This window comes from Oryzias melastigma, linkage group LG12 (genome assembly GCF_002922805.2).
Source record: "Oryzias melastigma strain HK-1 linkage group LG12, ASM292280v2, whole genome shotgun sequence".
Classification (NCBI taxonomy): Eukaryota; Metazoa; Chordata; class Actinopteri; order Beloniformes; family Adrianichthyidae; genus Oryzias; species Oryzias melastigma.
In genome coordinates, this window is record NC_050523.1 from 10407086 (window position 1) to 10432587 (window position 25502).

General features: G+C 36.5%; 1 protein-coding gene across 3 annotated transcripts; it reads left to right on the forward strand.

The window, feature by feature from the left end:
- The first annotated feature begins 1621 nt into the window (after window positions 1-1621).
- On the forward strand, window positions 1622-24458 carry amacr (alpha-methylacyl-CoA racemase). 3 transcript variants are annotated; one of them, XM_024299915.2, is made up of 8 exons: window positions 1622-1759; window positions 2007-2100; window positions 2879-2947; window positions 3034-3290; window positions 3778-3921; window positions 5391-5551; window positions 22612-22798; window positions 23372-24458. In XM_024299915.2, the coding sequence occupies exons 4-8, from the start codon at window positions 3044-3046 to the stop codon at window positions 23779-23781; spliced, it is 1149 nt and encodes a 382-aa protein (XP_024155683.1). In that variant the 5' UTR covers window positions 1622-1759; window positions 2007-2100; window positions 2879-2947; window positions 3034-3043; the 3' UTR covers window positions 23782-24458. The 3 variants fall into 3 exon arrangements, with proteins under 3 accessions (XP_024155683.1, XP_024155682.1, XP_024155684.1); XM_024299914.2 differs by lacking the exon at window positions 2879-2947; XM_024299916.2 differs by lacking the exons at window positions 2007-2100; window positions 2879-2947.
- Window positions 24459-25502: the final 1044 nt, after the last annotated feature.

Consider the following 25502-nt stretch of genomic DNA (forward strand, 5'->3'; position numbering starts at 1 on the left):
TTCAGCAGGGAGCTGTAATTATCTGTTGTGTAGTTTATGAATGTGGATGATTTTCTTTCAAGTTTATTTATTTTTTGTTCCTTGCTGCTTTTTCAGTCATTAGTGCTGTTTGTGTGTATTTATCCCCTTATTTTTTTTACAGATTATTAACCCTTCCTTTTGACAATAGATGGATATATTTTTTATGATCTTAAATTTGACATTTTCTTTGTCCTAATACGAAATAAAAACAAAAGCATTAGGATTCTTGCAGAACACCTTCAGTTTGAATCTTTTTCTGACTTTTGCATTTTTATTTCAGTTTGTTTTTTTCCTTTTGCTTTCATTTTTATTTTGTCTCATGGACATATTATTACCCCTCACATTCATATATTTACAGCAGAAGCTTTTATCCAAAGTGACTTACAAATTAAGTATATGATAAACAAAAAAAAACACTCCATATTTTTTACGTCAAGCTCTTTGAGAAAAAAAAATAACTAAAGTGTTTTGTTTTTATCCATTGCTCTTTTTAGTATTCCTAATTTCTCTGAACCTGTTCATCTGTTTGGTCTTGCATACTTGTAAATCTGAACCTTTTCTCCATTGGCTGATTTAAAAATTTGTGAACAATCAAAACATTTTTGTAAACTTTTTATTACAAAATGTTTTTAAATTTAGTACATTCATGTCAGGCAAAAATCGAAATATACTGTTGACCAGGGATGTCAAACTCAATCGCACCTATTACGTCACGGGCTGAAGAGGATAAACATTTATTGAACTCACTAGAACTACATTTTTTTTTACTTTAAAAATCTAACTTTTTAGCATTACTATGAATAAAAACAGGCAGGAAAATTATTCCAAAATAAATCAACTTAAGCCTTAAAAAACTTTCAATATTTTACTCTCTGTAAAAATTTATTTTGTCACAATTATACAAGTTAGAAATAAATGAAAGAATAATTATATTTATATAACAACAAAATAAAATGACCTGGAGGGCCTGATATAATTATCTGAAGGGCCGGATCTGGCCCCTGGGCCTTGACTTTGACATGTGCTGTAGCCAGATTACAATATTACAGAAATGTATTTGGCTGACTGTGTAGGTTAATAAATTCAGAAAGTTTAGAAGAAGAATTCCTCAATTATTTTTTTATATTTAATAAAAGTTAGAACATTAGACCTTCCTCTTCGAAAGTAATACATGAATACTGGTTTACAATTATTTTTCTTTTCAAACTATGAAAATGCATTAAAAAACATACAACTTCCTAATAAAGATTCTAACATTTGAGTAGGAACAATTTGTGGTTTTGAGTGTCTTTTATAATCTATCATTTCGCACTCTTGAGCCGCTTGTTAAATTTAACGCCTCTACTTAATTCTCTTCTTGAAAGGTCATTTTGGATAGTTGTTACCATGGAATCTCTATGTAGTATTTCCCTGAACAGATTTAAAAAAGCCACTTTGTGTAGCAGTGGATAATTTTTTTTATCCATCCATCTATCTATCTATCTATCTATCTATCTATCTATCTATCTATCTATCTATCTATCTATCTATCTATCTATCTATCTATCTATCTATCCTGTTTAGATAAAAACTTCATTTCCCAGAAACCTAGCTTGCCACAGCCGTGATGACGTAATCAGGAAGTAAAGTCCAGGGTGGTGGAGAAAGAACGGTTCGCTTACTGTATTTACCGGCGTAAGCCGGGACTGACCAGACTACACAAATGTATTGGATTTGCTATATAACAGCGTTCTTTTAGGTATCGTATTGCTGTTTTATGTTCACTCAAACAGCCTGCTTAACAAATTATCGAGTACCTGAGCTACTACGGAACGATGTTGTTGCTTTTCAATAAATCGGTTCTTACCAAATCAGCCGTAAACTTGACACTTTTTCCGTATAGTTAACTATTTTTTCATGACAACTTAGTCTTGTTCCCTTAAATACCTTATGCATGCAGCCGTTTATATGTACACATTTATAAATATTTTAATGTGTTTATACAGCTAGCTTGTGCTCCACCGCCGTAAGCGTTACACATGTCAAACGTACACCAAGCTCCAACAAACCCCATCACTGTACCCTGCACAGTCAACTAAGGTGAGCCGAAGTTTTACCAAATAGACAAACATGTTCTGTGTTATGTGTTTAAACTTTGAATTATTGTTTCCATATTAGTAATGATTTAAGAGACGGTTGTGTAAGACAGGGGACGTATTTGACATAATTTTGTTATGCTCTAATTTATTAAAAGAAGCTCGACTTCACTGTTTTTTGAGAATTTTACTTTTGGACCTCAAATTCCAAAATAAATAAATAAATAAATAAATAAATAACTATGAAGAAGTAAGCGTGTATCATGTGTGCTAACATTAAACGTTAAACAGTTCTACATGTTTTGCTTTTTATCCTTTGAATTCCAACATTGAAACAGAATATTTTGGCTGTTTAATGTGTAAAGCTTTCTCTGTTGTACTATCAGTAATAGGTATGAGGTCAAAGGTTATACCGGAAATTGTATCAACCTTTAACAATAATTGTTTTCCTCCCATATCTTGTTTATTATATTAATATTATTATTTTATTCTATTTTCTAGATTATCATTACTATCATCATTTTGTTGCATCACTTTGCAGAGTCTTTTAAAAGAAATGTATATATACCTTGTTTTGGTGCAACATTTCAATAAAACAAAGTTGTCTTTCAGTGCTTTAATAATAGGTTTTTAGGATGATTGCATGTTTTTTTTTTTACTAGATTGCATGTATAGTGTGTTATAAATGCATATTTTATTTTATTTTAAGTTCAGGCTTTGTGTTTGACACTGTAACAAGTTTCATAACAAATAGAACGATAAAATGTTGTTTATTGTTCCAGAGCCTCAAGGAGAAACATCTAAGTGTTCATCAACCCTTTGCAAAAAAAAAATCAAAGAAATTTAATCAGGCATCTCTTTTATATCTAACATAGCAATTTTAATGCTTAATATGTAGCAACAAACTTAAAAAACGTTTTGTTTCCTTTTACGTTAGGCCTTTGGTCATGGCGCTGGCTGGAGTGAGAGTTATTGAGCTGGCGGGTCTGGCCCCGGCTCCATTCTGCGGCATGATCTTGGCAGATTTTGGAGCCAAAGTGATCCGCGTTGATCGCACCAAGACCCTGGCGAGTCTGGACACCCTGGCACGGGGGAAGCAGTCTGTGGCCATCAACTTAAAAACACCAGAAGGCATTTCTCTTCTCAGAAATCTCTGTGTCCAGTCGGATGTGGTGCTTGAGCCCTATCGGAAAGGTTAGAATATTTTCACTTCTACTTTGTCACTACTTGTCTCCTGTAGAGAAAATCTCAGAAATACTTCATAACTAAAATGATCAAACTTTTTATCTTGGGTAAAAATGTAATCTCATTTTCACTTCCAGTGAAACAACAGTGGTGGAAACAAACAACCCCTCATTTTGTCTGAAATAAACTTTTTCCAATTCCATTGCCAAATAAGAAATGTAATCAGTGTATGCTGCTCTCTGGTTAATTTAAAATACTGGAGTTATTGCTTGTGGTTTCAATATTGTTGTGTGTGGGAGGCAATGCTTTGCTACAGTCTTTCACCTGAGTTTTTATAGTCATTTTGGTATGCTGGAAGATAGGATATAAATGCATATAAATGTTTCTAAGGATCAAGATCGAAAAGGCTTAAAAAGGGATTATTTTGTGTGTTTTATCCTTTATTTATATAGGATTTGTCTAGAAATATTTGAATATTTCAAATGTTTCTTTTCAGGCGTCATGGAGAAACTGGGGCTCGGTCCATCCGAGCTGCTGAAACAAAATCCTCGTCTGATCTACGCCAGATTGACCGGCTATGGCCAGAGCGGCTGCTTTGCCTCAGCGGCGGGACATGACATCAACTACGTTGCAATGTCAGGTAAGGTACCCAGAGGTCTTAATGTTCTTGAATGTGCACGTCTTTCTCTTAGATTTTGTTCAAATGCGTTAAGAATGAATAATTCCGATTAGAAGGTCAGTGAGCATTCCTGTGTGAGACAGCTTTGTTTTTATTTAATATTGTGCATTCTTGTGCGGTTGAAATCCTCCGATTTCCCAAGTCGCACATTCTCTTGCTGACTTTGTGCACCTGTGTTGGCACGAGAAAACAAAAACAGTAAATTAAAGCATGGTTGTTGTTAAACATATAAAATCAAAAGTACAATTTTCCTTAATTCTGACATTATCAAATATACTGAAAATGAGTTAAAAATACTCTTATAGCTGAGGCTGCACAATATATGGAAAATGTGCCACTGTTCAATATATTTTAATACAAGACTCACTTTTTATTATTTACCTTTTTTATTTTTATGTAATTTTTTACATAACTTTTGAGTTCTGTTAGATGCCAACAAAAAATGTCAAAAGTTTAGGTACAGATGCTTCTTTAGAAAGACCCCTCCCCATTGCTGAGAGCTCTTTGTTTACATGCTCCTCCAGTCGCTTAAAGCTTTTCCTAACATTAAAGGTGCATCAAAAATGGCGAGAAATATTGTAGCTATACAGCTGGACGAGGAAAACGAAGACGTACAGTGCAAGTTATCCCTCTTAAAAAAATGAGAGAGGCCTGTTATTTTATTCATAGGTATACCTCAACTATGAGAGACAGAATGTGAAAAAAAAATCCAGAAAATCCCATTGTCTGATTTTTAAAGAATGTATTTGTAAATTATGGTGGAAAATAAGTGGGAGAACTTGCACAATTGGTGGCTAAATATTTTTTTGCCCCATTGTACTTGGATCTAGTCGTCTACGAGTGGATACATCAGAATGGAGTGGAACGGGGAGGTTGTAGCTGTATTTTCTGTCATAAATAAGCTCTTTTTCAAACTATTTTTTTCCTCTTCATTCACAATGATTTGGGAAAAAAAATCCTCAGAAATCCAGTTTTAAGCTTAATTTTCTTTTTTTATGTCCTCTATCATCAGAAAAAATATTCAATAGGATGCTTAAAACACCAAAAACAGTGGGTCTTTAAAACATATCCCTTCCTAATGTTATGAAGATCCAAATATAATTTCACATATTATAGAAATATTAAAATGCATAAAATAATTTCCTTTATTTTGGGGAAAGTTTTAGTCATGATTGCTTTTTTCATTTTTCACTGAACTCTATTAACTGTACAGCAAACGGTTTGCTTAAAAAAACCATGATGACTATCTGATAAGGCTTTGAAACTTAATTTTTTAAAATCACTTTAGACTACAAACAAATATGAAACATGTATTTTTTTTATTACCTTTAAATGCAATCTGTGAACTTTCTCCTTCATTGTTTTGTTTTCAAGGAGGCTGTTTTTTTTGTTAGAGATATAATTAGTTTTTCCTTTTAATCCCTTCACAGGCCTTTTATCTCGACTGGGTCGCAGTGGAGAGAAGCCCTACGCTCCGCTAAATCTTTTAGCAGACTTTGCTGGCGGTGGCCTCACCTGCGCGCTGGGGATAGTCTTAGCCCTGTTTGAACGGACAAAGTCAGGGAAAGGACAGATCATCGATGCCAGCATGGTGAGTATTTAAAAGTCAGTTTTTCTTGGATTGTCTCAAAACTGCAGCTTTGGTCGCAGAGTCTGAGTCACATTCAGCTTGACTCTTGAAAGACGCAACTAAGTTTAGAAAAGTAAAATTGCAGCTTAATTTATTTTTATTTATGTGGTCCAAGTCTGGTTTAAGCATCTTGCATGTCTGTGCAGCCCCCTGCCAGCTGATAGCACTCTGCCGACAGTGAAATAGTAGATCAAAGCCTCTGAATCCCGCTGTGTGTGTCCCATTCAATGCATGTATAGCTAGAAGGTCTCAAAGCAGAACCGCTCTAATGAACTTCTTGAAGGCAATGCACAAAGAACCCTTTTTTTTTCCCCATCTTTGCTTTAGAGAACATGTTTGGGTGTGTATATTGGATACCAGCATAAGAACTCTGTCATTACGCACTCCTGTTATTGTGTTTTGAACTCTAAAAAAAAAAAAAGTGTTCCTCAGTGAGCCGTTTAGATTTGGGGGGTATTTTTACATCACAGGCAGAGATCAGAGATACACTTTTATGTCTTGTGTTCTGATTCACTGTGATGATACAATACAGTCTCTGAGGTCCTTCCCATCCTTCTCATGTCAAACTTTTTTTCTGAAAAACAGACAAAAATGTCTGATCTGGGATCACTCATCTTTCTGTGTATTTAAACTCGGCTCATTACAGTTTTTTGGTTAGAGATTGACTGAGCTAAGTGAATGTAGCTTTCTCTCAAAGGACTCTTGTTTCTCTTTTGACCTTTTGAAATCACTTCAAGAAAGACTTTAATAAAGAAAATTCAAGACTACTGTAGGGAAATGACTGTGCAGTATATTTTAATAGACAATAATATATTTTCCTGGGGATAATTTACCCCAGTTCATATTTTTGTTTTTTAAGTTACTAACGGTCAGTGAGTAAATGTTTATGTCTATCGTACCTTTCTCGGATAAAAATGAATAAGTGCTTCACAATAGAAAAAAACATGTAAAATGAACAACCATTCATCATACAGAAAGTAAAATACAGTTTGGGTGATTTATAGACAGTACAATGCTTTCAAATGAGTTATAAATGTGTTTAGCTTTATGTTTTAAGACCTCTGGGATGGAGCTAAACACTAAGAAGTTAAAGGGTCTGCAATGTAAGCTATGTAAGGCTCTAAAAACTAGAAGTAAATTTTGAAACCTTCACTAAATTGAACTGGGAGCCAATGTAAAAAAGGACAGTGATAGAGTAATGGTTTATTGGCTCCTCTTGAAGGCCTTGCTGCAGAGTTTTGAATGAGTTGCAGACATTTTATAGAGTTTTTGTTAAAACATGTAAAAAGCAAATTGCAATAATCTAAATGAGAAAGAATAAAAGCATGAATAATGATAAAGGGAATTTTTGACAATTTGACAACAACAGTCAAGTTTCTTTCATAATATTTACTGAAAAAAGTTATATAATTTCTAACTTGGGTAAAGACGCTAACAGGACTCTATACCACACAATCGGTGGATTTGTTAGCGAAAATTGTTAATGTATCACATTTTCTCCAAATTCAGTTTCTAGCTAGTATAAAACCATTCCCAGATTGCCCTTAATGGTTATTACTACTTTACAGTGTTGTTTTTTTGTCACTTTAGTGTTGAGTGTTTTTAAAAAACGCATAATTAGACTTTTTCATTTCACCAGATATTGTTCACAATCTAAGTTTAAAGCGGCTGATAAGAAAACTCTGATGACCCAACATTTTAGCAGCATTTAAACGCATCACTTACGGACAAATCTGGAGACACAAAAAAAGTCTCACATCGGATTTGAGCTTCAATCCGGTTTTGTGTGTATCACGCGATATGTGCGTACTTTTTTAAAGATTTGTGTATATAATTAGTTTTAAGCTACTGTGATTTAAAATCATGTGTGTAAATTGTATTTTGTATTTCTTAGTGTTTCGTAATTTTTGTACATGTGAATGCATAATTGCAAGTACACACAGTTACGCACAAAATCTATTGTAGGAGTCACAAATCAAGAATTAAGTACAACAGCATCACCTCTACATCAGAACTTACATTATTCTTACAAATACTTAATGACACAGTTACCACATGTGCGCCAATAATATGTTCTATTTTTGTGATATTTCATGAGGTGGCCGAATCTAGGTGACGCACTTGCGCTCCACGTAAGATGCAGCCGCTCCTCTTTATGACCCTGCCCCACTAAAACCTGCACCACATTTACAAATCTACCCCCCCCCCCATACGAATGCATATGAATAAGGCCTAAAGTTTTGCCTCTTTCCTTAATTCTCTCTTTGTTTTCTGTGACATTTTCAAATACAGCCGTTTCACCCTCATATTTTGTTTTGTGGATATGAAATGTCATAAAAGAAAAAAGCTGTAGACATTTGGAATTTCAGCCTGCTGAGGGAAAGCTCTGGCATTTCCCTACATAAGACCCTAAATTTCCATTTTTTTGGGGGGGAGTAACACGGGCATGGAAGTCTTTGCCGAATCACCCCTGCTTAGCGAGAGCGCCAAGAGCCTGCAACCACCAAACAGCTGCAGTGTGAGATAACGGGGCAATTAAATGCAGAAAAAAAAAGAAAAAGAAGGACTTGGGTGGGTTTGACTTTATAGGAGAGAATCTGTGCTTAAAGGAGGAGTTGTTGCAGGAGGACAAGTCTTACACATAAGTGAGAGCAGAGGCAGCTGGACTTTGAATCACAGCTGGAAGGGAAAGTCCAGCTGATTCTCTGAAAGCCATTTGAGCTTTTTGATATTTTCAAGCCGCTTCAAGACAACAACACCGCCTGTGCAGCCAAACAAAGCCCTGCTGTCTAAGCAGGAATGAAGATTTTATCAGGGTTGATTCCTTTGCAATTAAGTTTTCTCAGTATCACCTTTTGCAAATGATACACATATAATTCAGATCCCCAAAAGAACCTCAACCAAATAAAGCTACAAATACCCTTTAAATCTCTCATATCTGTCATGTTATATATGCTAAAATGAACAGCAAGGCCCTAAATGCTAAAGACAAAACTGAAAGGCTTTGATTATGACTGCTATAACAGTACATGATTACGTTGCAGCTGTTGAATAAGGGCCACTCATGGTGCTCCTCTGAAAGCAATAAGAGTCGGGTGTAGCTGTAAGACTGTTTGATGAAGAGGCGGTCACAGTCAACGGCAGCAGAAGAGGCTGTCCCTGCTGCTTCAAAACATACTTTGACATAAGGAAACGCCGCCGCTGCCTTTTCATCCGCCGCGTGTTTCTGTCAGGTGGATTTTGAGACGAGGCGGGCTTCATAAAGCCTGTCGTGTTGCCGTCCTGTTATTTTCTCTGTACAATGATCTGAGTGGGACAAGCTGCAGGGATTCAGCTGGAAATATGAGATTCGGCAGGGAGGTTTATCACCTATTGCTGTGAATTGTCGCTGCTTTGCTTGTCTACCCTCAGGTCACAGGCAACATTTTACACTTGTTTCATGTGAGCTATGCTGCATAGAGGAGTGAGTGAAATATTGGCTTCAAAAATGAGGGAAGAACATGTTTTATTTCTTTATTTTTTGTTTTAGCTCACACTGTTTTTTTCTGAGGTTTCAAAGAGCTACGTTGACAGATTTTTCAGTAGAAAATACATTTAAGTCCAATTAATGTTCATATTAAATTCTCTTTTTTCTTTTTTACTTTAGTCAATACAAGCTTCCTTTCTTCTTTTACCCCATGTCTACTTTTTGTATTTCTCCTGCTAGTTTTTGCCTCATACTTCAAGACTTCAGATTTTAGCTGCTTGTTAAATTCAATGTTTCAAGCTCTCCGACACAGACTCCCAACAGACAGTTGGAAGTGTGCTTTTATAGTTTCCTCAGGAAGTTTCTTCGTGAAATCATTGACCGAAAGTACATCGTGACGTGAGCAGCAAAGCTTTAGTTGCACAAGTGTACCTTGTGCTAAAAGTCCTTGTCCTTGTTTGACTTGGAGCTTTGCACAATGCAAATATCCGAATAGATGCTCCTAGAGCAGCACGACCCGCTCCAGGTGAAAAATCTTGTATTTGACATATCCCTTTGGGCTTTTTCTGATGATGAAGAAAATGTATAGAGAAAATTAAAATTAAATTTCTGAGTATTTTCTTTTTTTTTTTTTTTTTTTACATTTGAATTGTTGTGAATCAGGAGCAGACGAAAAATTGACGTTGGAAAAATCTTCTGGCAGTGGCATAGGTGCTACAATCTGAGGGCCACAAGCTCCCTGCTCTGCTCCATTCTGAGGGATCCACTTGTAGACGAATAGATCCATGTTCTTCTTTGTTTTCCTCGTCTGAGCTGGTATGCTGGGGGTGTGAGGGCCTGTAAACTAGCAGGAGAGTCTAAATGTCACAAACAAGCAGGCAAGACGGCTGGATTTCTTGTGCAGAATGTTTATTTACAAAAGGGTTGACAGGAGTCTATAACTAGAAGTAGGACTGGGTATTGACAATAATTTACAGAATCAATTCAATTTGATTCACTTTCACATTGATTCGATTCTGATTTTTTTTTCGATTCTTTCAATATACTGAATTATTTTCAATTCAATTCAATTAACTTTTGAGGTTATACAAACAGTTTACACATTTAGACACATTTGTTTAAAAATACATTAATAATTTATATATATTCTTATTCCAGAAGAAGAAAGTATGATCAAAAAATGGTGCTTTAGACTACAAATGTTTACTTAATTTTTTTTCTTTCTTTTAAAGAGTTTGGAAAATTCATACTTGTGAGTATATAAAGATATTTATTTAGTTAGCATGTATGTTTAGTTCGACCAAGTGTTAGCATTAGTCGTCTTATGGGAAATCCCATTATATTTTCGCATCAAGCTAGCTAGCTTGACAAAACTGAAAAAATAAGGTTAGTTTTTAGGTCATGTAGCTGACAATTTCAATAAAAAAAGTCAACTGATTAACTGGTTTTAAACCATCCCGGTAGTTTAAAATCAATGACCCTGCTGAAATACTATTTGTCAGAAAGTTTTGCCATGAAAAAACATTTTTTTTATCATAAGCAAACAAATACAAATAGAAATACCATTATTTGCTTTTTAAAACTTAATCTTGTACTTTAAAAAAATCTAACTTTATATTAAAGCAGTGTTTTCATTTTTTCTTATTCATATTAATCAACTTTAACAATATTTTTTACCCAGAGATTACATTTTTTTTAATAGTTAAACTTTATAATGGTATACAATTTGATCCAGTTAGATCAATCGTCATCAGAAATGCACCAACTGTAGTTTTCTTGGCAGATTCTGTTTTTAGTTGCATTATTGATTTCTTTTTGTTTATTTCTAAGAACTTTAATGGCCAGCTTTCAGTATAACAGAGGTCATTTGTGTTGACCTGTGTTGGTTGGCAGAAACAGCTACAAACTTGCACTTCAGGAGGGTTTTTGTAAACTTTGTTTCCATAGTTTGGTCAATAAATGGATGAAGTGCGATATTTCCTAATGGCCCACCATTTATCGCTGCTATGTTTAGTCTGTGTGAGTTTTTAGCCATTTTTTCACCAAAGTGCAGCCAAGAGTTTCTTTTTCAGTGCTGCCCACTAATGAAATGATGGTAGATTGATGAATCTGCAGTCCCGCTGGGGATTGAGCTGTTCCTAAAAGCAATTCTGGTAAAAGAAGGAAGGACAGACAGTTTTGAAAGAACCTCCTGCCAAGGTTTAGCAGGTAAAGACTGAAAAGGGTTTACTGCATTTATGGTTTAATCATAAAGCTGTCAGTTTTCTCTTATTTCCTTTTGTTTTAATTTGATTTAAAGCTATAGCTTATACAATTCTAAATCTTTTTGTTTTGAATTTTTTGTGCGTCTGGAAAGCTAAACCTTAAGCGTTTTTAAGCAAAAATATTGCTATCATGTTTTAGCTTTGAATAAAAATGGTCTCATGATCACAATATGAACTAAAAATGTTTCTAAGCATGACTTTGCAACAGTTTTCCTCCCCAGATCTTCATAATTACCTAATATTTATTTTAATAATTTCTTCCAGATGACATTTTAAATCTTTGATAATATTTCTGATAATTAGTCACCCAGGTCATGTTGTAGGATTCTGTTTATGTATCCTCTCATTTGGAATTTCAAGAAGTCTTCCAGATCAACCCTTTAAAGTCCTGAACAGAATCCTGTCGATTCAGGAAAATCTGTAATAATTTAGGAAAACCACAGAGGGGCAGTGCAACAGCTACAGGATTGGTTGTTTTTAACATTCACTCATAGAAATTAAAAGTGATTCTGCTTTGCCTCCTTAAATGAGTAATGCCAAGTTCTGTTTAATTTATGAAGAAACTCACTACAAGCTAACCGCAATTTCCAAGCTTTGTGAGAGCGCTGACATTCTGCCCTGAAAGGAAATTAAATGAGAACGGATTCATTTTGGTCTGAACACACAAATTCATTCTGAAATTAAAGAAATCATTTGGGTGCAGAAGTCATGGAAATACATAGTTAAGATATTGTCTCCTGTTAAACAACTTTTTTTTTATGAAAACTGGGGGATTTCTCACAACTTACTTTTTCCCAGTCAAAAAAGTCCTGGATTACTGAATCTCTCAAAAGTGTTCTTGATTAAAGGAGGTCGTCTCATTAAAGAAGACACAACTGTGGAAGGAGATAGGTATTAGAGTTGTTCAAAGAAAGACAAAACTAGCTCAGAAGAACAAACACGAGCTAAACAAAAGGTTCTTCAAGACTTTTTCTAATTGAAATTAAGTCTGCCTTTTAGAGGAGAAAGACAAAGTATTGACAGAATAAGCCCAGTGTTAAGTTGGTTGAAGAGATTAACATTAGTCAAGTTTTAAACCTTTGATCTTAATGAAGAGTTTTCTTTTCCTTTGCAAGAGTCTTTCTAGCTTTGAAAATTCGGATCAAAGAGGCGTTGGCGTGTAGATTTTGAGCTTGTCCTCTGCACAGCAAGAGCACAGCTCCTGATCACATAGGTGAGAAATTTTTCCCAATTGTATATTTAGGAAACTGCTATTTTATGTTAGTATAATCTGTTGTCGGTGAAGGTTCTCATTTATCAAGGTGACGTTGCCTTGAAGTTGAGTTATGCCATGTGGAATTAAAGTTTTCTCCCTTGACATGTTTCACTACTCATCCAAGTGGCTTCAGTTTGTTGTGTTATTGCTGGCATTGGTTAGGGATCCTAATACATTTAATCCCCATCAATATTTTATGCTAACTTGTTTGTTTTTAAAGATATGCATTATGTATTTACCAAGGAGGGATTTATGGTCATCCCAAACTTGAGGCTCTGTGTTCTCTTGTGGGGGAACTCTGGTACAGCTCACTATGGTGTGAAAACAGACAAACTATCTAGCAACTCTAAGGAATATAACAACAGTTATGTGAGTGGGAGAGTATAAACAAACTTAAAGATCATAATTAAAGAAGTACAAAGTTAAAAATAGTTGATGGTGCCTAAAGAGCAGAAATGGCATATCAAAGAAGTGCAGGGGCTTATAAGGTATATTGGTCCAAGCACTACACTAGTTTGTCTTTGCTGGGTGGGTGGAGTCCTTCTGCCCCAGGTGGAGAATTTTGAGTATTTTTGGGTCTCGGAGTGGAGCCACATCACATCAAGAGAAGCCTATTGAGGTGGCTCAGGCATCTGGTCTGGACCCCTCTCGGGGATTTTACTTGCGTTTTCCATTTGGCAGAGGCCCCGGGGAAGACCCGGGACACGCTGGAGAGACTAAATTTCTCGGAATGCCTGGCAATGCCAGGCCACTTCCTCCATGGGAGCTGGAGGAAGTGACCTGGCAGAGGGAAATCTGGGCATCTTTGCTTAGACTGCTGCCCCCGTCACCTGGTCCTAGATGGCCAGAAAAAAATGTATGAATATTCTAGCAAGCCCCCACTATCTGCTCCTGAATTTTAAATATAAAAGTGTCAAATGACCGCTCAAGAGTATTTTATGAAAAGGGACATTTTCATTTGATACCATGTTAAAAAGTCCAACTTTGCGCCAAAAGTTAGCTAATTTACAGCCTATGTTTTAGATGTTTTCCAGAACCTCATCATTTCATCTTTCAGTTTTGCCCTTTAGAACACGTCTAATTGTCTACGTGTACTAGCTGTGTTTTTTACTACTTTCTGCTCTTTTTTTTTGTTTTTTTTTTCGTTGACAGTGTAGAATTTGATAAAGGAAACGCCCACCAAAAACAGGAGCACATAAAGTATCCACTCCAACTTTTTCTACCATCATAAGTTCAATGTGAAAGCAAAACCTAATTAATATTTTTCAGTAGTTTCTGTCTAGTCAAACTAAGTCTGTCTGAACATTTTGGGAATTATTCATCCTGTCAAATTAAAGAGCAAATAAATGAAAGCATTTCAATAAAAAAGCAATTATTTCAACTTGTTCACATAGACGGCCTGTCGAAGAAAATCTTTTCTCTGAAACACAGAGGAAGCTATAATAACAGGAACCCAGCAGCCAAAGACGTAAAGTACAGAGAAGAGATCAGCAGTCAAGGCTATTGTCTGCTCCAAACCAACAACAAAGCAGACATTAGAAAACAAGCTTTGTTTCAAATTTTGACACTGATGACGCAAAAAACCCTGAAAACCTTGTTTTCACATTAGGAAAAATTACTATTCTAAAAAGAAACACCTGAAAGTGATGGCACGGGCTGGGCCACAAACTGATTTAACATGAAAGGCAAAAAAGTTCTTAAGTTCCCTGATGCTAATCAAAACTATTGTATTAGTAGATTCTGCAGCTTGACAATTTGAACATGGCCCAAGAGGCAGTGCAAAAAAATCACATAATTAATTAACTTTAACAAACTATTAAAAACGTTTTCACTCGTGATGGCTGCTCCCCCTATTATAGATGGAACCCAGAGATTTGAACACTTTACACCAAATGAAGTTCTCTTTATTATCCTATCTTGGCCTGTTTTTAAAGTCTTGCAAAACATAATTTGCAAAACATATTTTACTCCTTTATTCATTCACTCATCCACCACCAAGGACAACACACAAAAGAAAATGATCTTGCAAGACAAAGATGGAACAAAACGCATCAGAAACCTCGCCCCACCCCTGGTCTTACCAAGAGAAAGTTTTATCCTTGAGTAACATCAAGGTCAACATGGATTTTTCTGCTAACTCCCAAATGTGGAGCATCGCCTTCTTTTTTCCCCCCTATAATCCAGCACTCCGTTCTTAACCCCCATACTCCCCCCCCCTCTGGAGTTCACAGACCAGATGAAAGAGCTGGTCACTACTGGGAACAAACTTACCCTCTTACGCCTCCTGGCAACTTCTGGACGGCAACTCCCCGTAGTGCCAATGTGCTTTTAAATCGCCTGCCAGCTTCAATGAGTGTCATGGATGTGACTCTCAGCACCTCGTCCTCTTTGGGGAGAGTTATCCTCAGCTTACCCAGCCCAATGAGGGTTCCTTAAAACCCAATGATTGTAGAACGTCGGAAATTTCTGTCATCACTAATGCAAAGAAAAAAAGGACTTAAAAATGCCTAGAAGTAGAGTGTGTTCCCAGTTGTCTTTTTATTACGATTATGCCATTAATAGCCAAAATAAAGCAAACATATTTTCTGCAGAGCGGCAAGAGATCATTCGAAATTTGCCTCTGAGTTGTGGACAGCTTTTTTTTGCTGTCTAATCTTGATTCACAATCATTTGAATCAACTTAAATGAAATGCAATTTTAAGTGGAATTTTATTATGTATGTCCTCTATCATGAGAAAAATGCCATAAGAACATGTTTAAAAACACTATGAGCCTTTGGAGTGGGTCTTTAAAAAGTTACTTACCAAATATCTGGCATTGTTTTTCAAAATAATTTAAATTGTGGCTTTCATTTTTTACTTTAAAACAAACATAAGGATTAAAAAAAATCAGCAAAGGGCATTACAATTTGTTTTTTTTATCTACTTTTTTGTAATTTTAAGTTTTGCTCGGCTAAATAAATAAAAAGAAAAGATGGAACAAATGTCCTCTAGATACCCTAATGTGCTTGTTAGTGTTGACTTTGAGATTGTAGAAACTCCTTGTGTGTGGCTTCTTGGGTTATGAGACCATGTTACTAATATAAATGCTCTTGGTGTGACTGTTTGGGCCAAACGGTACAGGCACACTCTCATATAGAACCACTGGGACTTAACTTTTTTATTTTTAAAACATCTCACTCTTCTAAATCTGTAATGTCACCCACATATTACAGTCCATTAGGCCACTCTCTTGTAACATTTTATTCCTTGAGGAGCGTGTAGGCTGAAGTCAATCATAGTGTGCACTGAACTATACTAGAGGCAGTAAAGAGGACACTCCGCATTGGCAATCTGTCTGCCTTGTTGGGATGAACTTTCTTCTACAAGTTTCACTAAGTGTTAACTCCATTTTCTGTCCTCTAGCCATTTTAAACTCACTCTCATCCTGATTCACGACTTTTTTTCCCCAGCTGACTTCCCCTGGCACAGGAACAGTGCCTCACCAAGATAGTCCTCAGAGGAGTAACAATTTCCAACCAGAGCAGTTCCGTTTCACGTGGTTACACTTGAGCTCCAGGGGCTCACTATGTCTTAAGGTTTATTAATTATTTTTACTAATTTTTTATTGTAATGGAACATATTGATCTTGATTAGATTCTTCTTGTCTGATTCTAAGAGCAATTTGTCTCTGTATTTCTTTTGTTGTTGTCAACCTGCCACACGCTTTATTGCTTCTTTCATTTAAAAAATATCAAAGTTATCTTCTTCAACTGAGCAGAATAATAACCAAAATAAATTATGTTGCTGAAAATGACATGCTGGGGCAAAAAATGGTGGATGAGAGGATATGGGCTCAACCTCACTATCAAAAAACTGAATGTGCCAAAGATAAATTAATATTAATGAATAACAAATGGCATGAACTAATGATATGAAAAAAATGATTTACATAAATAATAAGGCAAATAAAAAAAGATGTGCAGCAGCAGTTATTTAGCACTTAAAAAAACAAGATGTTACAGTGTGAATTAACTTATGATAAACAGCTTTAAGTGCTTTAAGGAGGTATTAGCATATTTTCACCTGAACTACTCTATTTTCTTTCAATGTTTGTGTTTGCTACTCTCACAAGCATCCCAAAGAATGTGGGAAGTGAAGATACTTTTTACTTAACAAAACATTTCAGGTTCAGATCCTCTCCCAGGTCTCATTAACCTCCTCCTCTGAAGTCCTTCCTTCCATATGCATAACCTAAGAGGGCACATCTGGTTTCAATTAGTCAATCACAGTAATGAGCTTGAAAATAAACTTGTCCACGTATAAGTACACCCACACCTTTTCGCACAATAATTCATTTGCATAAATGCAGATGGTTAGCCCTTCAAGTGTGATAAAACATCTGACGTCAGTAGTAAAAGCTATTTCATACTTTAAAAAAAAGAAACTTTCTCTCAGTCTTTGTCAACTTCATGCTTTATATTTGATTTTTTTCTTCTTGGTAAATAAAAAGAAGAAAGATTGTTGCTTTGTACTGTAACTGCACTGCTTCTGACTTGTCAACATAATTCTTATTTTAGGCTTCTATTAGGACTGTCATGTAGGCTTCAGGATGAACACATGCACCTTCAGCTCTCCCTGAAAGCCCAAATTTGTGGTTGCAGCCTGTTTCAAACCAGGATAATGATGGTCACGATGGAGCCAGTCTTTGTTCTGTGTGGCAGTGCATTATGCCACAGCTGGTTTCTGCCTTAAATCTTCAGCCACAGACTTGTGATGTTGACAGATTTTACAAAAGCTATGTTTTTCTTTTCCACGAAAAGACAAGAATTGTTCCGCTGTTAAGGAATGGTGGCTGCTCTTACAGTGGTTTTCTGATGCTACTCAAGATTAGATCTCCAGGACACAAAAAGAAGGAGAGATGAATCAGGAGCTTTCCACAACACTGTCTGTCCTTTGTCGTACTTTTCCACAAAATTTCTCCTCACAGCTGAAAATTCACCCCCCAACCAAGAGTTTCTTTGAAAAGGTGATTTTTCTCATACTTTATAATCCAAGCACATGCCAAAGACATGAATGTTATCAAGGACTTAATTTACTTTTGTAAATCTAGTGAAAATGTGGAACGTTATATTAATTGATTTCACCTTGACTTATACTATATATGGGTAACTTTTATTTGATTTTTAAAATAAAACTATCAGGATCTCAAAAAATGTACATACATGACTAAAACACAGGGTAAACTCTTTGGTTGGAGGCTTCTGTTGTATAAAACTTCTGAAGGGTAGTAATGTTGGAGTAGAGGTGATCCATCTGTCAAGCTGCTGAGATGGAGTTCCTCTGTATTGATGGTTCAAGTGTCTTGGATCACCTTCACAATGAGTTGTAGAGACTGTGAGGATTCGATATGGTGAGTTTGTTAGTTATTTATTGACTGAGATGTCATTGTTCTAAGCCAATAACAACTACTTCTGGCAGTTTAAAGGTCTCCATCACAAACATCTTCATGCTTCCTCCAGAGAGCAGGTGTCAAAGTCCAAGACTTAATGGCAATCGTTCAACATGTTATCCAGGGGCATAAACATTCAGGCAGACAACTCGACTGACCTTGAACCCAATAAAACACAATGCATCAATAGTAATTGATGATATGGCTCCCCAAACCACCACTGACTAGGAAAACTGTATGCCAGACCTCAAACAACTTGAATTAATGCATTCCTTGTCTAGACTAAAGGACCTTGATAGTCAAGTTTTGGAATAGACTTTCCTTATGCAAAACCTTGTAAGGAAAGCTTTTATTTCTAGGGTTGCTATCAATGTCTTTCTGCAAAAAATAAGAATAAACCAATGAACATTGTTGAGAAGTCCCAAACCTCAAGGTTCAAGTAAAGTCTCAAACTCTTGAGGTCAAGTCTTGAGTCAAGTCTGAAGCTGTTGTATGTGAGACTTGCTGGCTCCTTTCTGTGGGAGTTTGCATCTTCTCCTTGTGCATGAATGGGTTTTCTCTTGGCACTCCAGGTCCTCCCACAGTCTAAAACCATGCTTCATAAGTTGATTGATGACTCTAAAGTGTCCCTGTTATCCTTCTAAATGTGAGCCTGTGTGTGACCATTCAATGGACATACGACCAGTCCAAGGTGTACGCCCCCTTTGTCTTAAAGTTAATGATAAATAGTAAATGGCATAGATTTATAAAGCGCTTTTATACCTTTCTAGAAGCCCAAAAGCGCTGTACTGTCACAGTTCCATACACACATTCACATACAGATGGCAACTCCACTGCCTAAGGCTACAGTCAGAAATACAACTCCCACTGTGCAATGGAGAGGGATTGGCACAACCTTCAAGATTTCAAGCCGCCGCCGCCCAATGTTTTTTTGAAAATTGTTGGAATGGTCATGGATTTAGACGGCAGGAGTCAGGCAGCCATCAGGCATGCAGAAAAGCCCGCTTTTTGTACAACTTTGTTGCTTACAGGTGGCACTTGATATGGGGGACTGTCGTTTGGATACATTTACATATTGTCCAGGTAGAGCTGCTGCCAGCCTCCAACCTGCCCTTGGGCCACCTAGCTGTTGCCAAATTTTTCTCGGGCAGCCCACAACCGATGTCATAGTTTCGAGCACAATCGTATGGTCGCCGTAAAAACGTACGTTTTTCTTAAAACCTTCGCAGCCACCGCGCTTCGTTTAAAAATGCGACAGCTGCCTCCTGATTGCAGATGCCACTGCATGTCCACCTGCCAAATTTGCTGAAAAACATTTAGGTCACCAGGCATTGGCATTTTGGTAAATGTGACCGTAGTCCAACACTGGCGCCAACCTAAGGTACTGCATCCTCTCTTACTCTGCACAAGACTAGCCTGATATGGATGTAAGTAAGTATGTATGTATGGATATATCATTCTGTGACCAGTACGAACTCTCTTTTTACTTTGCTTGTTCTGGACAACTTTTATGTCCTCAGTCTTAATCACTACAGCATCAGACCATCTGAAGATTTAAAGGGTCGTGAAATCTCTGCAGATGTTTTGAAAGAATTTGTTTTTATTAGTTTTACTCCACAAGTCTCCAATAAAAAATAGTCATTATTAGGTTCAGAAAATTGTGACTATTGCAAGGAAAAAGTTAATTAAAAAAATCCTGATATTTATCAACCTATTGCAAAGGTATTTTATTTTTTTGGACCTTACGTCTTTATACATAATCAGCTCACTGGTGTAAGACTATTGTTCCATTATATATGTATAGGTTGTTTAAGTGCACCTCCCATCACAAAAGAGACTCCATGTTTATATGCAATTGTCACAAATTGTATTACTGACTTAAAATTTCAATGTATTGATAGCTATCATTTTTAAATTCATTTTTGATCAAAGTCACGCTTCTGCTTTGTCGTGCTCTGGTTGTGCATGTGCCTCTTTTCTTGAGGCAAAGATCTATGAGCTGCTTAAGCAGACACTTTCCTTCCTTATGGAGAAGCTTTTTGAGCCATTTGTGTGCTGACGTGTGAGCGCAGCATTTCCCTCAGGAACTGAACCAAAATAGTCAATATTAGCTCACAGGGATTTTAAAATGCTACTTTTATGCTATCGTTTTAAGTTCCAAAAGTGCAGAAGTTTGTTTCTGTTGCAGTGCTGCAGAAAGCTATCGGGTAATCCGTTCACAACATTTGTCATCTTTTGCTCAAAGATATTTCAAAATGGAGTGAATGAGGAGACAGTGAATTAAAGTGGTTGGAATGTACTCGGTTATAGATGACTAGGATGCACAAACAGATGGAGAGAGGAATTTATATTTATATATTAATCGTATTTTAATATTTTCACATCTGTTGGTACGAGACTTCCAAGAAAATACAAACGCAAACAGAATTAATTTTATTTTCACACTCTTGTATCTAACGTCTTATTTCATTGTTATTCAGAAATCTATTTTTCATGACCACAGCCCATCAAAAGAGGAATATAGATTCAGGTAGTTATCCCAGCTTCCACACAGACCTAATATTTCATGCATGAGTCTGGGTTTTGGCATACAATAATTTTGATGGCATTGAAGCCCTGACCAGTGACAGAGCGCCCTTTTTCTCGGTTGTGATTAGTTTCTTCACAGAGCAGAAGATTGACAGTAAATAAATTGCACTTGAAAGATCAGACCCTTTCAAGTTTCTCCACATTTTTCATGTCTTAGACTTCTTAAAGCCTAGTCAGCTTCCTCAAGCTGCACAAATCCACAATGAAAATGAAAGAAAAAACTTTTTCGTTTTTTTTTTTTTTTTTGGCATTGCTCTTGTGTTATTGCTTATTGCAAATACAAAAAAGTTGTATAGTGTAGACATTTAACATTACATGGCCTTCCTCCATTTTCTCCTTTGAAGCTGTGGTCATGAGTCATAGGAGGAAGTGTGTATTTTACGTATTTTACAAAAGGTCACACAAAGGTAGCTGATTTCAATCAATGGGAATACAAGTAACAAGGATTTGCCATTAATGTTCTTGAAAGTGATTTGTTCTACCAAAGCTGTGAAAACACATTAAAAGCATCCCTACATTAAACTCATTTTGTAATGTTTTTCTTTTCACAAACTTTGACATAAAAGCTCAAGACCCATCTGTTGATTAACACTATTTATTGATTTCGCACCTCAGTGGTGCTGTGTATTTGTATTTATTGAAGTGATGCAGTAATCAGTGCATTAGAGAAGTTCACTTTGCAGGGATAATACATCTGCACTCAGGACAACTCCGTCCAAACCTCCATTATCTACACCTGTAGGTCCTGATTTGGGTCACAGAGGTTCTTGAGTCTATTGTAGTTGACCCTCTTTGAAGGCTCGGTATGACCTAGACAGGTCCTTTGGAAGCAATTGCTTTTGTGCAATCAAATTGCCAGAGTGTGGGACTTGGGTTTTTGCTTTTTTTGGTTTTAACCCTTTAACACTGGAGTTGTTGATGGTGTCACGATTCTGGGCGTGTGGCCTTTTACTGGTGCCTGCTATTTTCCTCCTCCTCCTGCACAGAGGATGGAAATAAAAGATCCAGGCGCTCTTTGTGCATGTTCTTTCTCTGGTCTTCGTGCCAGATCCATATCCGTTGCTACAGTTCTACTTTTTCTGGGTTTACAAACATATTTACATTCTCCAGACACTCATGCAAAATGACATGGATGGGTTGATATGTTATTTTGTATTGCTGTAGTGGATATGTTTTCCTTCCTAAGGCCAACCTTGAGAAGAAACATTCAAGAAATTACCTAAATAGAAGATGCATTTAGACTCCTTTTAAAAGTGTTATATCTAACACTAACAGACCACATCATGCCATTCTCGCCACCAAATCCATTTGTAAATGTAGTCTAGCCAACCTTCTCTTTGTGCAGTGAACAAACTGTCCAGAAAACCACTCACTAACCACATCCAGCTGAACCAAGAAAATAGGCAAAAACACAAAACAAAAGAGTGCTCAAATCCAATGCAGGCGGTATGCCTGCAGGGTTCTGCTCTTTTGTTTTCCACAGAGACCTCAGCCTTTACACCTGCTGCCAACTGGACTTACATTTACAGACTAAAAATGTAAATGACGTCAGTTCCTATTAACATTAGGTAATGGCTTAGTACTTTTTCAAGTTTAAGTTTCAAAATTGTCTGGCTAAACTCGCAACCCACAAATGGAGAAAATATACATCGTCCAGATGTCCAGGATTGCTATTGATACTAAAACTTTAAGTTTTGAACCCTTCAAAATTAAATGTTAACTGTTTTGTCTGGGAATTAAAGATGAAAATTTACCACCAGGGTATATGTGTGATTTGTTTCTGGACAGAAAAGTTTTTTCAATTATCTCTAGTGCTTCACTTTGCTTAATTTGATTATTCAAATGTGCCATCCCCCTCTCCAAATGAAGTGATGTAATTATAAAAGTGTTAGGCCCTGTTATTTTCATAAATGTGCCATTGAAAATACTTACCTTTTAGTATTAGTAAAGGATTTTATAAACATGTAAAGCTGAAAATGTTCCTCCCTTGTCTTCTCCTTTTATCTCCTTTTCATAGGTTGAAGGAGCTGCCTACACAGGCTCATTTGTATGGAAATCCCATAGTATTGGTTTATGGGAAAGTGACAGAGGGCAGAATATGTTGGACAGCGGAGCTCCATTCTACGATACTTATAGAACTTCGGATGGAAAGTACATAGCTGTAGGTGCCTTGGAACCCCAGTTCTACCAACAGCTTCTCAAAGGTTTGTAGTTTCAAATAAACAGATAAACAAAATTGTTGTATATGAATAGTATATCTTTAAAGTCCCACTCCGATTATCTTTTGATCTGTTTTAAAGGCGTTCCCTGTGGTCTTTTAATTATACAATTTTTAGACAAAAAATACAAAAATCTGGGTCATTTTCTAGGACATAGTTTCTGCCGAGCGACAGTAGTTCAATAGAAATTCACCTCTGAATTGTGGGTGAGGACTGTATGTATGGAATAAGCCCGCCCCCACTTCCTGTCATCCATCTCCAGCTAGCTTATATCCCCTCACAACCCCAACCTAACATTCATTAATGGTCTTTGAAGTTAACTCATAATTTGACCGTATCCCATACAAACTTCATATCAAGTCAAGTAAATGCTTAGTTTGCTTAATTCTTTTCAAACCATGATACTCCTGACATATTTGCATTTCATCTATTTCTTTTTTTTCTCCGATGACATTTAAGCATCCCTTCTTTGATATATTTGTTTCTTATGTCACTGTTACGTTGAGATATTTGTTTCAAAATTGTTTTCTATAGTCCATTTGTTTTCTTTTGCCTCAGGCTTAGAGTTGGAAGATGAAGGATTGCCTCCCCAGATGAGTGTCGGTGACTGGCCAGAGCTCAGGCGGATTTTCACGGAGCGTTTTGCCTCAAAGACGCAGGCGGAATGGTCGAGGATTTTTGACAAGATTGATGCTTGTACTACGCCTGTGTTGTCTTTCGACGAGGTTAGCTCACACCCCCACAACCAGGAAAGGGGTTCTTTCATGAAGGACTCCGAGGGAGCGGAGTGCCCTCGGCCAGCTCCGGTTCTGTCCCGTACTCCTGCTAAACCCAGCTCCACGTCCAACCCCAGCGTTGGAGAGCACACTGTCGAGGTCTTGGAGGAGTACAATTTCACATCAGCAGAGATAAACAAGCTTTTGGCTGCAGGGATTATTGAGTGTAATGCTAGCAAAGCAAAACTCTAGAAAATAATGAAAGTGGGAGAAATCATTAAATCAAGCAAAACGTTCTCAGAAGTACAGTTAGATTTTGGGTTCATCACTGGGTTGAACAACTTTAATGTTATAGTTTGTGCCAAATAATAAAAAAAGAATCCTTGATGAATTGAGTCTAAAAAAACTCTTTTGAAGTGCAAAACTAACTGAACAGCTCTGGCGGGTGCGGATCACTCACCTCCTTCTTAGAACACGCTGGAACACCTTGAAAACTCACCAAGCAGTCCCAGCACATTTAAAGAGCCTGCTTTTTTCCCCGTCCTCTTTTTAATGTCTGTTATTGTGAATCTGCCTCTTTTGTGCTCAGCCTTAACTCTGTAATGGATCCATTGTCCAACGACAAATCCTTCAGAGGATAGAGACTTGCTTGTGTAAGCTGAAATTATTGTTATAACAAAAGTACTATTCAATTTATAAAGTCAGTCCCTCAAGACGTTTAGCAGGAATGATTACGCAGCATCAACCTTTGGTAAAACTTGAATATATTTGCATTTTTTTAAATTGTTTTAACATCTATTTAATAATCTGAGTTACACATTTTGATTTGCTATTAAAATTGAATGACATTGTAAAATCTTAAAAAAAAAAATGTTTACTTAATTTTTTACTCAACTGTTTTGCTCAAGAATAAAGTGTCTTTAAATGTTTTTTGTTACCCCTCATTTCTAGTAGTAATCACTCATTAATCTGCAGTTCCCTTTTCTGCATTTGGCTAGTTCTACATGCAAATAGTTTTATGGCTCTGCCACTAATGCTGTATAAAACTTGAAAATATTATTTCTACTTCATTAATTGCCGATGAAATTATGTGAAGTTTAGTAAAAGATATAGGGGCTTAGTCGAATCAAAACTTAAAGATTTGCACGTTGTGCTCAACTATTTCAATGTTTTTGATTTATTCTCAAAGTATCTATCTTTTTTGGTGAAGAAAAAAAATGTTGTCAGCACCATGCTAATGTAATTGTACATTTTAAAAACATGACTTTGTCTGTGATCAACTTAAAAAGCATCAACAGAGCCAACAAGGTGATATACCTTTAATTTTTACATCCAGCCTGACATGTTAAGCTCAGCTGTTAACAAAAACCAAATCCTTTCTGCTGTGAAAGTGAGGAGTAAACACTTGTTCAATGTGCCTGTGTCATACTCCATTATCACCTAAACTTTGGTTTATACTAGGAGTGTCAAAAATACGGTCTGCGGGCCGTATCCGACCCACCAGATGGCCTAATTGTGAAGAGAAAAAAAATGTAAGGATGTTGGGGGAAAAAGCGAATTTCTAGCCCATTCCTGTGGCAAATTATGGTTCTTAAAAGAATTGACTACAATGCACAATTCCACCACTAGAGGGAGCAAAGGAAATGCAAGCCCGGCATGAATAGAGATCAAGATATAATTATAATAAACAATGGAATAATAAGTGATTAAGCTACTAAATGCAATTTAATAATAATTTATTATGCAACTAGTTTGGATGAAGTGTTTTTTTCCCAACTTAAAAACAAAACAAAAACAAAGCTACCAATAAGTTGACCATACGTTGTTTTGCCATCATGTTACTGATCTGGCCCACTTGATATTTGATGAGTTGAATGTGGCACCTGAACCAAAATGAGTTTGACACCCCTGGTTTATACGCATTAAGAAGTTCTTGGTTCAAGCCCCAAGTTCATCCCGGACAAGCCCCCAAT

What these genes read in the sequence shown, in the direction of transcription:
- amacr (XM_024299915.2), top strand. Translation starts at nt 3,044, where the DNA reads ATGGCGCTGGCTGGAGTGAGAGTTATTGAGCTGGCGGGTCTGGCCCCG. An exon ending in GCTTGAGCCCTATCGGAAAG is followed by an intron (nt 3,291 to 3,777) that starts GTTAGAATATTT and finishes GTTTCTTTTCAG; the next exon opens with GCGTCATGGAGAAACTGGGG. An exon ending in CAACTACGTTGCAATGTCAG is followed by an intron (nt 3,922 to 5,390) that starts GTAAGGTACCCA and finishes ATCCCTTCACAG; the next exon opens with GCCTTTTATCTCGACTGGGT.